Source organism: Primulina tabacum, chromosome 17, assembly GCF_025594145.1.
Source record: "Primulina tabacum isolate GXHZ01 chromosome 17, ASM2559414v2, whole genome shotgun sequence".
Classification (NCBI taxonomy): Eukaryota; Viridiplantae; Streptophyta; class Magnoliopsida; order Lamiales; family Gesneriaceae; genus Primulina; species Primulina tabacum.
The window spans coordinates 32212869-32228060 of record NC_134566.1 but is presented as its reverse complement, the minus strand read 5'-3'; the positions used below and the strand labels follow the sequence as shown (position 1 = coordinate 32228060).

The window sequence follows — 15192 nt, the reverse complement described above, 5'->3', positions numbered from 1 at the left end:
CAATTATTGGGAGAAAGATTGTTGATATAATAATTTTTTGTGTTGTGTAGAGCAACCGAAACATGATAATTGAGATGCTGTATAATTTAAAATATTTGAGTTAAACTGTTAACATGAAATATAATTTTTGGTAAAACAACCATCTATATATCCTACGATATTTATTTTATTTTTAAATAATAAAATGTCAAAAAAGCATGACCAATTGCATTTCAAACGCGTGCAACTACAATTTAGGACGAAGGGTTTTATAGCTTATTTTTTGTAAAACAGATGAGATTAATTTTTTATAAGAAGTTTTGTGTTATACAAGAATTTAACAAAAATATTTAATGTTAAACAAAAATTTGTGTGAGACGATTTTACGTGTCGTATTTTGTGATACAGATTTCTTATTTGGGTCATCCATAAAAAATATTATTTTTATAACTCAAACAAAAACTTGTATGAGACGGTCTCACAGGTCGTATTTTGTGAGACAGATGTCTTATTTGGATCGTCCATGAAAAATATTACTTTTTATGTTAAGAGTATTACTTTTTATTGTGAATATTGGTAAAATTGACCCGTCTCACATATAAGAATTCGTGAGACCATCTCACAAAGACCTTCTCGTAAAAAAATGATTTGAATAAAATTTCCCAAAAATAGGTTTTTAATGCACACAGAATCCACGTGGGACGACAGGCGAGATACAATACAAATACCGTTAGGTACAAATCATGGTTGTGCCAAGGAATTGGTATACGTAGGTAGTAGAGAAGGGGGATGAACAATGAAGGGGGGCGAGTCAATGCCAAGTTCAGATCTTTAAATCAAATTAGCATTATTTAGGTTTCAGGTACTCTACATCACTTACCTCGTTAAATTCCTGATTTCCTGATCGCGGTTTAGAGAATTTTGTTCTCTACATTCTATGATCAGGGTTAGGGTTTCGGTTTCCACGTCGTGTTATTAATTACTATTCTCCTGAAATTTTGATTCAATCTAGGATAATTTTGTAAAATTTAGCCGTAAAAGAACTCTGATCAGTTTGCTCTCCGTGGAACTTTTGTTGGGGAAGTACGATCTGGAGTTTTTGAACAAAATGAAATTTATTTGATTAAATAACGTTGACATTGAATTTGGCGTCTTTACCTTTGATTTCATCTTGATAATGATAGGAGACTGGAGTAATTCATGGCCTTTTGAGTTTTAGCTACAATATGATTTATTAGCTGAATTTCTGAGCATCTGTTCTCTTCCTAAAAATTGTGGATGGGAGCACCTAAGCAAAAGTGGACTCCTGAAGAAGAAGCAGCTCTTAAAGCTGGAGTCCTTAAGCATGGGCCTGGGAAATGGCGGACGATCCTCAAGGATCCACAATTCAGTGGAGTTTTGTGTCTGCGATCTAATGTTGATCTCAAGGTAGATATTTTCTTTTGGTTTTATAGCATTTTTCGTTATCATAATCGTATTTTGAAGCGTAGATGCTGAAAAGTTCACATGCTTATGTTTTTATAATGTCAACAAATTAATGTTTGATAGGACAAATGGCGGAATATTAGCGTCATGGCTAACGGATGGGGTTCCAGGGAGAGGGCTAGGTTAGCATTAAAGAGGACACAACCGGCCCATAAACGTGGAGAGAGCTCGACGGCTCTTTCGATCATTAGTCAAAGTGACGAGGAAACGGTTGATCCAAGCCCTCTTGCCGCTTCTGGTGGTCCTTCACCAACTGATGGTCCAAAGAGAGCTATAATGAGGTTAGTTATTTACTGTGAAAGTTTCACAGCTTTTGAACTCGTATTTTCCGAATTGATCCGGCTGAACAAGTTGTGTATTGTCCAACTTTCACATATCCGTCTCATTTTAAAGTTGTACCATGGCATGCAGCACTTCCTCCGGCCCGAAGTAAATAAAACAAGTTAGCAAATAATTATTATATGCATTCGGAGACAAAGGGTAGAAACAAGTTCATGGATGAATTAGATAGCATTTCTATTTGCTTCTTGGACAGCTCTATGTTATTAACTCATTCCACATGACTTTGAAGTAATGCTTGGGTTTTAACGTGCAAGTTTCTGCATATGCCGCACCTCACGGTCTCATAGATTGATTCAATATATTCACATTTTGATTTTTGAGTTCAGTACTTAATAAAAAACCAGAAGAGGATAAGGAAGTTATTTATCAGTAACTTGGGACTATTTTGCTGGTACGGCTAATAATTAATTACTAGGATGCTTATTTTCTTTACTTTGTTATTATAGGCTGGACAATCTCATAATCGAGGCCATACACAAACTGAAGGAGCATGGGGGTTCTAACAAGACAACCATAGCCGCATACATAGAGGTGCTTATCTACTCAAGTCTATTAAATGAACTGAAATTTATTCATTACTCGGGGTTAAAAAAGAAGATGTCTCTGTTTATTGGCTTGAAAGAGTTCCACTTTGGATAATTTATGTTCTAGAACATCACAATGCCTTTGCCATGTACTCCACCTACACAAGAAATGCATTACGGTTTACTTACAATATTGTTCTACTCCAACTATACCTTATGATAACACTTATTTCTTCCCCAAACAAGTATGAAATGGTACAGTAGATAATTTTTGAAGTACTGCTCAAATTCATGAAAACCATTTCAAGGAGCCTCTGTTTTTTTTGGGTTCTTTTTCTTTTATGATGTAATATATATTATAATGGTTCATAAATTAATTTTTCATGAATTCTTAAACCGAAACTGTTCTTAAGAGCCTGTTATTGCGTTAGGTGTGTAATTGCACTTTGGAAGATGTTGTCCATAAGGAAACATAGGTGACAACTTTAAGCACATTCTCTCGTGCCGAGAATGGCATCTTCTTTGTCCTAAGTCTAAATAGTCATCTATACTTGAAGAGAACAATGACAAGAAAGAATATTAGAAATACAGACAACACGTCTTTTTCTCTTGCCTTTTGATACATTTAATGTGCAAAACAATTTGTTTTTTGCACTGACGGGTTTGATTTCATAATCTCTCACAGGCAACAAACGCCCATGTGCCATTTGTCAGAAATCAAACAATATTTTGAGTTTTATCGATCATAGAATATTTTGTTTCTGAAGAGGATACACTATTTGTCTTAGTGATGATTTCATTCGAGAATATTTCTCTTGTGAATTTAAGTTGGCATGTCGATCAAAACAGGGTGAATCAGTCTTGTAAGTGTTGACTCTAAGTTGCTGCATTTTTAAATTGGATACTTTGGGGATGGGCATTTACCCGTATTTGTATTACATTCTTGATAGCAGTGGAACACTTATTACACTGACATGATTTATATTTTAACATTAGGATAATCAAAGACCCTTGATATTCAAACATCCGCTGTCTTCTTATCGCAAACCAAGGATTAGCACACTTCTTTTGGGTATTTCATGCCCATATGTACAACATAGAAATCATGTTCTTTGACTAAATCAAATTTAGTAGTAGCTATCTTCTTCTGATCTTGACCGTTTCTGTAGGATCAATACTGGGCACCCCCAAACTTCAAGAGGATATTGTCAGCAAAACTGAGGCATTTGGCTACGACTGGAAAACTTATTAAGGTACTATTGGAGTTTAATTTCTAAATATCTTGATTATTGATTGCTTCTTCAATTTGAAAGACTGTGAAAATAGAAGGTTTAACTTGCTTAAACGCTGATTTGATGGATTTGAAGTTGTGGTTACTTGACTTGAGTTATTGAAGTCTGTGTTTTGCAGATGAAACGTAAGTACAGAATAGCTGCAACGTCCAAATTATCTGAAAGAAAAAAGAATCCATCAGTCTCCCTTCGTGAAGGAAAACAAAAGATATCTCGAAGAATTGACTGCGATGATGCAAGTGAAAAATCTCAGATTGATTTAGAGTTAACCAAGATGAGGCGCATGACTCCAGAAGAAGCTGCAGCAGCTGCAGCTCAGGCAGTCGCTGAAGCAGAAGCTGCAATGGCTGAAGCTGAAATTGCTGCACAAGAGGCTGAGGCAGCTGAAGCTGATGCTGAAGCAGCTCGGGCTTTTGCAGATGCGGCGCTGAAGATGCTGAAAGAGAGAAACACCCCTCAAATGGTAAATCTTTTTAGCATTCTTCTATTCGTCTTTATCATCATGGAAACTTCAATAGATTCCTTGCTGTAAGTTCATTTAATTGTAAATGATGATCATGAGAAAGTAGTTGCATGTTTCTTGTGAATATAGAAAAGAATATAGTGTAGGCCGTGAACATGAGATTTACGTTCTAGATTGAGGATGCAATCAAAAAGGTATCCAACTTAAATTTTAGGTGATCGGACCTAAGTTTATTTCTCACCATATCCTTAATTTGGTAGTTCGGTTTGTTCTAATTGCCAGTTTGTTTAGTTGAACCACCGTGCAGATAATGTACTCTCTATTTCTGCCTGAACTTATTTTGTTGTTTGCAGAATGTACAGATGATTCATGCTTAAGGAAGTTCAATAGTTTGGGTAATCTTCAGTCAAAATTTCCGACTGACTGAACCTGGGTTTTTTCCTTCAGCGAACTTGGTGCTCCGCGACTGTAAATACGACGAAGTATTTCTGATAAAATTCAGGAATCTACGAGCAATTGTGGAACTTTCTTCTTGTTAATTTTTTAAAGGCTGTGCCTGGTTTATTGTAGAGTTTTTCCATGTATTCTTAACATCTTTTGTTATGAATGGGAAATACTTTTCACTTAGAAAATTTGTGGGTAATAAATGAAAATCTAATTACACAATCAACGTGATTAACAGACATTTTATGCATTTAAATTTAAAACAGAACAGCATTTTCATTTATTGGTATGTTCTAACATTAAACATTTTGTCATAAGATTGACATTACAGTACTCTCCGACGACTCGACGCACCAAATGGATATCAGATCATCATTCAAATTCGACTCTGTGCTCAAAATGGGTCGTTTGAGTATGATAAATTTAAGAATACCACTACATTTGAATATATAATATATTCTACACAAACAGAATAAAAAAAAAATTATAAATCACATTTTAAAAATATGATACTTGTCAGACTCGTTCACCGTTTGTCACATATTGCTGAGGCAAAAAATTGCGTGAGACGGTCTCACGAATCGTATTTTGTGAGACAGATCTCTTATTTGGGTCATCCACGAAAAAATATTACTTTTTATTGTAAATATCGGTAGGGTTGACCCGTTTCACAGAAAAAGATTCGTGAGATCGTCTAGAGATCTACTCTATTGCTGAATTTTATTTAATTTGGTATTTCTGTTTTCATTCTAAGCTAAATAAATAAAATTTGTTGTTTACTGAGTTTTCGGGTGATATTTATGGCTTACGTTGTAATAACGATATAATCACAAGGACGAAGGATTATGGCTCAGCGATTGTCATTTTATATTATGAATTGATATATTAATATATTTGCATGAAGCCATAAGGGCATTTGGTCTAGTGGTATGATTCTCGCTTCGGGTGCGAGAGGTCCCGAGTTCGATTCTCGGAATGCCCCGTTTTTAATCTTTCACTGACCTCGGTGCACTTTTTCTGTATATGGGATCATAAAAAGAAAGATTTCAGCTTTTAAATTTTCGGAATATTTTTTTTAAAAAATATACCAATCTGTTTCTAACTCGACGATGATTACGATGATTATTTGATTAATTACATTTATCAGGACATACATATCCATTCTGGTAATTGGTGTCACCTGTCTGTAACAATTTTATCCAAGCTTTGACCATAAATACACAAAATATAAAAGGAAAATAAAAGTGCTCACATATAAATGGTATAATCAAGCAAATATTCACGAGTTTACTTACTGTTTGGTGCCAATATTGGCTTTGAATACTGGGTTCCCGGATTTGTTGAGTACTTGGAATCTCACCAGTCACCACCCTTCTTCCGTATCTGCATGCGTAATACACACAGAATTCTTAATTGCGTTGGAGCAAAGTATTATGTATCATATACATGGAAGCATTATTAGTTACACTTTATATTTAAATGTTTTACTAAGAAATCATGTAAAAAGATAACATATTATATTTTACAATATATTTATCTTATTAATTTAAATAATTGTATCCAAACCGAAATAATCGACCGAAATAACCGAATAATTTCGGTAGAAAACCGAACAGAACCGAACCGAAGAAAAATGGTTCGGATATCGGAATACATATTTGTAAAACCGAAAATCGAAATATAAAAATCGAAAACCAACCCGAATCGACCGATGAACACCCCTACATGTAAGTTAATTATATTGATTTTCTGCAAACATATATGATTTATTAACAGCCAAGACTCAAAAGTTTGAAAGCTATTATTAGTAAGCTTTAGTATTTAAGAATTTAATGGTTGAACTTCGTCAAGTTATTGTTTCAGTTTTATATGTTTTCGGATTATATAAACACGTTTGATCGTTTGTAGCATATATTGAGTTGAGATTTAATTATAACAAATATCTTTTTTTATAAATTTGGGCTTTTGACTCCAAGTGAAATGTCGGGTCCTATAACTTATGGCCCATAACGAGAGTCCAGACCAACTTGATAGATAAAACCAGGGAGCTGTTGTGATCTGAAAGTTTGTGTTCGCTACCGCCGTTGTTTAGGAGAAGAGTGGTGGCGGAGTTATTTGCATTCTATCTTCCTAAAACAGGATAATGTCTCGTCGGGTAGACCGTAGTTCCGACTCGAAGCGTTATCGTTCTAGATTCGATCGTGAACCCAGGTTTTGTCTAAGCACCTGGATTGTCTGTTACTCCGTTGGCTTCGTTATATATTTTCCTATTTCGATGTCGAAAGTAGAAAAATGTGTCTGATTATTCTGATTTTGTGTTAGCATTGTTTGTTTATTTTTTTCACGTATATATACCATCTGGTTCAGTTTTTTCTCTTCTTCTTCTTCTTTTCAAAATGTTAGTATAATTAGGGCTTTTCACTTGCACGATTCCAGCTCAGCATATGAATGCTGGAGCTTGGATGTTTCAGTCGTTCTGAAGCTTGTAGAATTTTGTGGTCTGGGTCTTGTCACCTGTATGTGCTGTTCTACCACCTCTTTAACCGGTGGTTTGAGTAGGATTGTAAAGAATTTTGCCTTTAATGATCGTATTAACGAACATGAACGATTCCTGCTAGCCCCAAGAGATCCAGGAGAGATGGTAAACCAGCAACTGAAAGACCAGATACCCACCCCCAGTTGGACAAAGATCATTTGCACAGCGATCAGAAGCACCATCGCAGGCTCCAGGATGCATTGCCGCTTGAAGCCCCATTAGGGCGTGATGCAAAGGTTGAAGCTGGGATGGTGAGCAAAGAATCTGAAGAAAAAGCTAATGGTAACCCGGAAGGGAGCAATCATCCTTCTGATCCAGCCAAAGTACCTCGATCCCGAGGATACTTTCAGGTATGCTTTTCCCTTGCAAATATCATTGTAGTGGCCCGAGGAAGTTTCCTTGCATTCGCTTTTCACCATCTTATGCGAGTGTCTCATGTTTTTTTACATGGCAGGTCTGTTGAAAAGCTCGTCTTCTGCTATTAAAGATCATGACAAACTAGTCTACACTAATCTTTTGTACCCATATGGATTGGGTCTTGTTTACTAGTTAATTGTTTCATTCTTGAGTTCTGGATTTCAGGAAATATTTTGTTGTGGGTGTCCATGGATTGTATAAAGGTCAAGCTATAGGACAGCGAACAAGCAGTTGTCTTTATTTCTGGGTTTTTGGACACTGTTGCATTGGTGTTTTAGTCCTATTTTCACGTGGATTAGTTGGAGCTTTTATAGCATGGTAGTTTTCAACTTAATGAGCTAGCTCAGCAGATTATTCTTCTTTTTATCTTTTCTCGGATGGGTTGATGGGTAGTGGAATTTAGTGACATGCTAGCCATATCTTGTTAAAGCTGTTGAAATTAGTTAAACCATTTATGATTAATTTTAATTCTCCTCTTATCTGAAACACGTAAACGTTTGGGTGTCAAGAATTATGTGTCATTTTTAGGATATCATTACGCGCGTCACTTAATTTCTCAGAGCAGACAGGTTAAAAAGTTGCTTTAATCTTGGACTGGTGTAAGATTTTATTTTTACTCATTCTCGAGCCATCTTATTCAGGCCATTTGGATTTTTGTTCAGCCTGGTGGCTTCAAGTACCTCCATTTATATAACAGTATTTGGCCTGCCTGTCAATGTCTTATGACAGCATGATGACCGTGGTATTACCAGGCAAGATGGGAGAGGTTTCAGTCGCAGGGCAGACAGCGGTAAGGTTATTCGTGATTGATTTTTCTGTGTATGGGGTTTCATTTCTAAACTTTGTGACATGTTTGGATGATTTAATATGGATTGAGACATTGAGTATTTCATGAATTTGGCTTGTTCTTCACTTTTCCTAATACTTTTGCGTGGCATTCTTGAGAATGTTAAATTGTTAGGTTTCCAATGGAGTTGTGCTTCATCACTTCATCGATTAAGCTGTTTAAAACGATCAGAAGCTGTATTTTACTGCTTTTTCATTTGCAGTAAATTAGTGGTAGGGTAATATCTTATTTTGTGCTATATTTGATGTATAAGGATTAGATTGTAAATTACTTATTTTCTTGTGAAGAACATGGATGGTGGAGGGATCACAAGGCACAGCTAAACAGCAGGGCCGGAAATAAAATATTATCAAGTGATACGCGATGGAAGGATGAGAAAGCTATGGATAACAGAGAAAATAATATGCGGCGTCGTGATGGATACTATGAAATGGAGGCAAATCCAAAGCCACCTGCTGCGCGGAAGAGGCCTTCCTTTAGTGAGCAAAAGATCACCACTGCAGATCCGGAGAAAGTGGACAAATCAGCAACCGCAGCTCCAGCAGCAAATCTAGTGATACCAAACCCTGAAGACCGTGCTGCCAAAAGTGAGAAACGAGAGGAAAGAGTGCACTATTCGCGATATTCTGACAAACCTGAAAGACCTTTTGCACGGGAGATGGAATCGAGCGAGGGCGAGGCATGGAGAGGTAACTTCACATCTAGAGACAGGTATGGTAGCAACGGTAGATACAGAGGTAGAGATGAATTTACGGGAAGGCAAGGCTATCGCCCAGCAGGAGATGGTGGCCGTGTTGAGAAATGGAAGCATGATCTATACAATGAGGCAAACCGGAGTCCGGCCCCAAAGAATGACGAAGATCAGGTTTCAAAAATCGAAGCTCTTTTGGCATCATAAATATTTTGTTGCAGTACTGAGAAAGGTTCTTATGCCGGGGGATTATGCTTTTTTTTTTTAAGTGTGATTTGTAAAGCTCGCTGTCGAATCAAGTATGATATGCTTTTGTGGAATCTCTGATTTGGAACCTTTAAAAATATCTTGATGGAAAAATGTGCTGAATTTCAAATTTTTTAAAAGCAAAGATTTCATTTACAGTAAAAAAAAATGTAAGCAAAAGTCTCCATCGATGAACAGCTAGCATGTCGATTAAAATTGTAAAAAAAATAGTGAAGCTTCATTTGTTAATTTTTCTATATTTAACTTGAAGAGACCAACTGACATTTTCCAAGTTAATAATAAAAAATATACAAAAATGATTGGAAGCCCTGAATACAAAAATATTATCATAATATTATCATTATTGCTAAAATGTACATAAATCATAAATCAATAGAGAAAGATAAGAATTTACACTTCGTTCCATCTAGACTCACCAATTCCGCGATTTTCATTACAACCGAAGGCTGATTAAGGCCTAATTAAGCAAGACTAATCAGACATAGCACGAAAATTATATATATATAAAACATAATAATATAAATCAAACAAAGAAATCCCAAAAACATCGAACATAGCATTAATTCTTGACTTTGCTTCCAGAAGCGAATTCCCTCTGCTTCAAGCCATTACCGGCTCTGCCAGGTGACTTGAACTGGTCCGAGGTCGCGGTAAAGAGATCAGCGGTGGGCGGCAGATGAAACTCGGAGCCTTCAGAGAGCAGGAGGTGGTAGCTCCGGCCGGTGGAGTTGTTGGAGAGACGACGGTAGACGTAGGCCGGCTGCCTCTGCTTCTTGATGGCATGGAAGAGGAACGGGATTAAGCCTTCCATTGTTTCTTGGTTTTATTAATTCTCGCTGCTGATGAATTTTACGTCGGACGATGTTTTATATGCTGTTTGAATGCTGGCTGGCTTTTCGGTACATCGTTGAATAACAAATGCGTAAAATGACCTTCTAATCAGGTTTGACCTTTCAGCAGTTATATCGAATGGAAAGCCTCGTGGGGGTAAAAAGGTCAAAAATAAAATGTATTGAATTTTTTGACATGCAAATCCGCAGCCGTGCATGGGTTTAATTTACTGGATGAACTGTTTTTGACTGAAACCAGGAGCTATTAATTACATGACAAAAATTTGTATGAGACGGTTTCACGTGTCGTATTTTGTGAGACAGATATTTTATTTGGATCATCGATGAAAAAATATTAGTTTTTATACTTAAAATATTATTTTTTATTGTGAATATCGATAGGGTTGACATGTCTCATAAATAAAGATTCGTGAGATCGTCTCAGAGACCTACTCAAATATGATATATCGATCGGTATGTACATTGAACACGATCATATGTACATTGAGAGTTGGAGTGCACCAATTGAGTACTGTCAACTACTTAAATTTCAAATTCCAGTTTTCTTAAGCTGCAAATTCAACAAATTCACCAACATTTAATATGACGTAATGTTATTTATATATATTTATTATCTGGATCATAATTATACGATTATATTAAATATGTAATTTATAGAAGATGTTTTTTAAATATTTGAATTTAAAAAAATTGAGATATGATGTGTTAATATTGGAAGTTACTGTTTGGGATATTTTGTAAAAAAAACTATTCGTATCACAAAATCACATCAAATTCGGCTTAGTTATATCATGTTTTTGTTTAATACAATAATAATATATAGTGAATATTTATGTATATATATATTAACATAATAAAATAGGCAAAAACTTGTGTGAGACGGTCACACGAGTCGTATTTTGTGAAACAGATCTCTTATTTGGGTTATCTATGAAAATTATTACTTTTTATGTTAAGAGTATTACTTTTTATTGTGAATATCGGTAGGATTGACCCGTCTCACAGATAAAGATTCGTGAGACCGTATCACAAGATATATACTTAATAAAATATATGTATATTATGTATTGTTTATATTTTGTTTTTCAAGTTTTGATTTAATTATGAAATTTATGAAGGAAATATGATATGAGATAAATACAAAAAATTAGCACATTTTATTGTATTATAAAAAATAAAAATGTAATAAATAAGTCGAATATTATATTATTAAAGTCAAATGTGTGAGGTTTAATTTGGAAATGTAAAAAACAGAGTTCACAAAAAAATAGTTAAAAATGGGAAATCAAACAACCAATTTTCCATATCTGCTCCTAGGGGTGGGAAGAAATACCGAAATATCGAAAAACCGTATCGAAAAAAATATCGAATTTACTGAAAAAATCGGTATACCGAACATTTTGGTACGGTATCATACCGGTATCGGTATGAAGTATTTTTTTTTCGGTATATACCGAAATACCGACAATAATTTTTTATTATTATTTTTTTTAAATTTAAGTTCGGTATACCGAAAAAATGTCGATATCGGTATAACGACAAAATTTTCGGTGTCAGTACGGTACCGGTATGAAATTTTTCCATACCGAAAATTCGTTATAACCGAATGTGCGGTATACCAAATTTTCAGTATCGGTATCGGTATGAAAAAATTTTATACCGATATTTTCGATGCGATATACGGTATCATAGTTCGTACGTTACACCGTACCACCCCTATCTGCTCCTCATTTCCTTATATTTTCGGATTGTTCGCCTGCCATTGGATTCTTTTGACTCTCTCTGCATGGGAAACTTTGAATTAAACCTTATCTTCCAAGTTAGAATCCTATATCGTTTTTCACTTTTTATTTGAAAATAATCGATTCGACTTCTATTTTTCCGTTCTGGAATTTTGGTTGGTTTCCGTTTTCCCGTTTTTGTTCGATCCATCTTTGCTTAAATCGAAATTTTTAAAAATTACCAACCCTCCATATTTAAAGAAATCTGTATATTCTTTTTCAAGAAACCTGATTGCGTGATAAAAAAAAATGGGTTCGCTGAAGAGTGACGTTCTCTTGAAGCTTCTTGAAGACATGAAAATGGCGGAAAACGAATCTGAAGATGATCGAAAGCCTGTATTATTACAAATCAGAAGCATAATCCCAGTATTAGAAGAAGGCGATTTATGGCCAAATAGAGGATTTTTCCTTAAAGTTTCTGATTTATCCCATGCATTGTATGTTTCTTTGCCTCAAGAACAGAATGAGATGATTTTAGGGAATAAATTGAAACTTGGGCAGTTCATTTACGTAGGAAAACTGGAAAATGCGCATCCCGTTCCATTGCTCAGGGGCGTAACTCCGGTTCCCGGGAGGCACCGATGCGAAGGAACTCCTGAAGACATTGTTTCACCAGAAAATTTGGTTAAGATTCTCGAAGCATCTGGTACTGTAGATAATATCGTTGAGAAGGGTGTAATTTCTGAGAAAAAAATTTCGAAGTTTTCATCCAATTCATTGATGTATGGGTTGTCTGACTCTGTTTCTTTAAGGAAAGGAAATAGAGGGTTGAACGATGGACACCGGAGAACGTTCCGTTCATTGAGTCCTTCAAAAAATTGTCGAGGAGATATTAGGACGGATAAATGTAGCACGAGGATTCTTGATTATGGTAATAATATTGGAGACCAAGGGACAAAGAGTAGGCCAAGTTCTGTTGATTATGACAGCGATACAGATAGCGTTGTATCATACGCCTCATCAACTTGTATTTCAAAGAGAAGAAGCTGGAACGAGTCGGAGATTTTGGGAGTAAAAGATATCTTTGATTCATCAGTTGCCAAGCAGGAAATTAGGCCACCTTCTAGAAGCCGTAGTGCAAATGTTAGTTTCTTCTGTTTCTCCAAGTTCCATTGCTCTGTCTCTTGGGAATGATTGACTACTTTATCATGTTCATTAGAAAGATGCATGTTAGTAAAAAATGACTCGTATAAATTATACCAACACAGAGCTTTTGGTGCATTTTTTGATATGATTTACTGCATAACTTCAACCTTGGGATAACTTGTTCTTATCTTATTAATCTCAACAGGTTTCACCAGTTCGGTCTATCAGATATGACAGCTCCGATGAACATTTTGGTTCAGTGTCAAGGAGAAGATCAGACATTGGTTCAGCAAAGAGATTAATCAAGAGAACAAACAAAAGCCAGATTTCTACACCAAAGGTCAATAATGTACAGATTCCTAATTCATTGTGTAGTTTCGTGTATGATAGAAAAGGGGCAGAAACCGGGATATTGTGGAACTATCTTCCATCAAGCTTAGTGAAACTTGGCAAGGTATAAATTACAGCAATAATGGATAACATAGCAGAAAATTAGAGTTTAGTTTTGTCCTTTTTAGCATTTTATTGATTTTGTCAATCGTATTTTTCTAACTGCAGGAGGTGATAAAGCAAAGAGATATTGCTATGCTAGCAGCTGCAGATGCTCTGCAAGAGGCTTGTGCTGCTGAGAAATCGCTTCGCTCATTAAGGTAAGGAAAATAAGCACTCATGATTAGTTTTTTCCTCGGTTTCTTGTTAAATGACATTGCGATTTAGTGTGGATCACATATTAGAGTTCAAATAAATTATGACAAGGAGAAAGTGAACGGCCGTTTAATTTCTTGAAGACTTTTAGTTAAGCAGAATTTTACTTCTTGCAGCTTGTTTTCGGAGTTGCCTTTGACAGAAGGAGAAGATCTCCAACCACGCGCTGATAAGTTTTTCGAACTTCAAGATGATTTAGCTCGTACAAGGTTAATAATGCAGTCTCTTACAAGCATAAGTCCATTTAGGACACAAGAATCCGGATCCCTCAGCACCAATTCAATAAAAGAAGCGTTGGATATTGCTCTTGAAAGAAAGAAAAATGCAACAACATGGATAAAATCAGCAGTAGCCGTGGATCTCTCTCCCGCCTCCTCTGTAGTTGATCCGTTGTCAAATCCAACCGTTTCCACTGTCAAAAAATCGAGCACGTCGACCCAAAGTACAAAACCGAAAGGCCGGTGCATCGTTAAAAAGGCCACAAGCAACACTAATGTTCCTCTTTTATTTGCTTCAGAAAGAGATGATCTGAATGAATGGACTAAGGGAAGTACTCTAACTGCTGCTACTGACTTGGCTGCATGTTTAGACGACGAAAGTAGAAAGCTGTTTCTCGACGATGTGGAGGAATATTTGGATGAAGTTGAGCGAAAATGCTCCTCGACGAAGCGTGAAAATTCCATTGCTGGTATGATGTACAGAGTGAAAAAGCTGAGCGACTGGCTGGATTTGATAGTAAATAAAGAGGGACATCTTCGAAAAGATGGAGGAAGGTTGAGTTCTGATGGTCTGGAAGATTCTGGTATCGAAATTTGCGGGAGATTGAGGAACAAGATCTACGTGATCTTGATGAAGCACATCGAGCGGACTGCAATGGCTTTTGAAACTAACAAGAACTGATGATAAGTGTACAAAGTTTCACATTGTGTATCAATCAAAGATCGACTGTGCAGCAAGATTCGTTGATGTATATAGATGCAGTTTTAACCAAGATTTGGTACTACAATAGTTCAAGACATTGGTTCTAATTATAATTGTAAGGTTTAGAGCATACATGATATTCAAAATGAATATTAAATTAGTTATAGATAATACCAAAAAGGCAAAAACTTTGTGTATCACGGGTGTTATTTTGTGATACGGATATTTTATTTGGGTAATCCATGAAAAATTATTACTTTTTATGTTAAAATTATTATTTTTTATTGTGAATATCGATAGGAATTATCCGTTACACAGATAAAGATCTGTGAGAACATCTCACGAAAGATTTACTTAAAAAAAAAAAGCCACATTAGTAGAGTGGTTCTTATAATCGAAATTAAATTCTCATATCCTGAAAAAATAAAAATAAATTGTAATAATTTTCTTTTTCCAACTAGAAAAGAAAAGATTTGATCCCACCTCCATCCCCCCGAACTCCTGCATCGCCACCTGGAACTTCTCCACCGACTCCTGCACCATCCCGCGCACCGATCACTT

General features: G+C 35.8%; 3 protein-coding genes and 1 non-coding gene across 5 annotated transcripts; all 4 read left to right on the top strand.

The window, feature by feature from the left end:
• The first annotated feature begins 654 nt into the window (after nucleotides 1-654).
• Nucleotides 655-4751, top strand: LOC142531501 (telomere repeat-binding factor 1-like). 2 transcript variants are annotated; one of them, XM_075637652.1, is made up of 7 exons: nucleotides 655-841; nucleotides 1199-1407; nucleotides 1528-1745; nucleotides 2253-2337; nucleotides 3500-3583; nucleotides 3741-4085; nucleotides 4439-4751. In XM_075637652.1, the coding sequence occupies exons 2-7, from the start codon at nucleotides 1258-1260 to the stop codon at nucleotides 4460-4462; spliced, it is 906 nt and encodes a 301-aa protein (XP_075493767.1). In that variant the 5' UTR covers nucleotides 655-841; nucleotides 1199-1257; the 3' UTR covers nucleotides 4463-4751. The 2 variants fall into 2 exon arrangements, with proteins under 2 accessions (XP_075493767.1, XP_075493766.1); XM_075637651.1 differs by having other exon boundaries at nucleotides 657-841; nucleotides 1164-1407.
• Nucleotides 4752-5439: 688 nt separating this feature from the next.
• On the top strand, nucleotides 5440-5511 carry TRNAP-CGG (transfer RNA proline (anticodon CGG)). Its single transcript has one exon. It is a non-coding gene; the product is annotated as a tRNA-Pro (tRNA).
• A 1089-nt stretch (nucleotides 5512-6600) lies between these two features.
• On the top strand, nucleotides 6601-9340 carry LOC142531500 (uncharacterized). The gene is made up of 4 exons (XM_075637650.1): nucleotides 6601-6740; nucleotides 7148-7415; nucleotides 8212-8272; nucleotides 8617-9340. Exons 1-4 carry the CDS (start codon nucleotides 6673-6675, stop codon nucleotides 9225-9227), a joined length of 1008 nt encoding a protein of 335 aa, XP_075493765.1. The 5' UTR covers nucleotides 6601-6672; the 3' UTR covers nucleotides 9228-9340.
• Nucleotides 9341-11902: 2562 nt separating this feature from the next.
• Nucleotides 11903-14749, top strand: LOC142531492 (uncharacterized). The gene is made up of 4 exons (XM_075637641.1): nucleotides 11903-13002; nucleotides 13211-13459; nucleotides 13564-13655; nucleotides 13827-14749. The coding sequence occupies exons 1-4, from the start codon at nucleotides 12169-12171 to the stop codon at nucleotides 14608-14610; spliced, it is 1959 nt and encodes a 652-aa protein (XP_075493756.1). The 5' UTR covers nucleotides 11903-12168; the 3' UTR covers nucleotides 14611-14749.
• The last annotated feature ends 443 nt before the right edge of the window (nucleotides 14750-15192 follow it).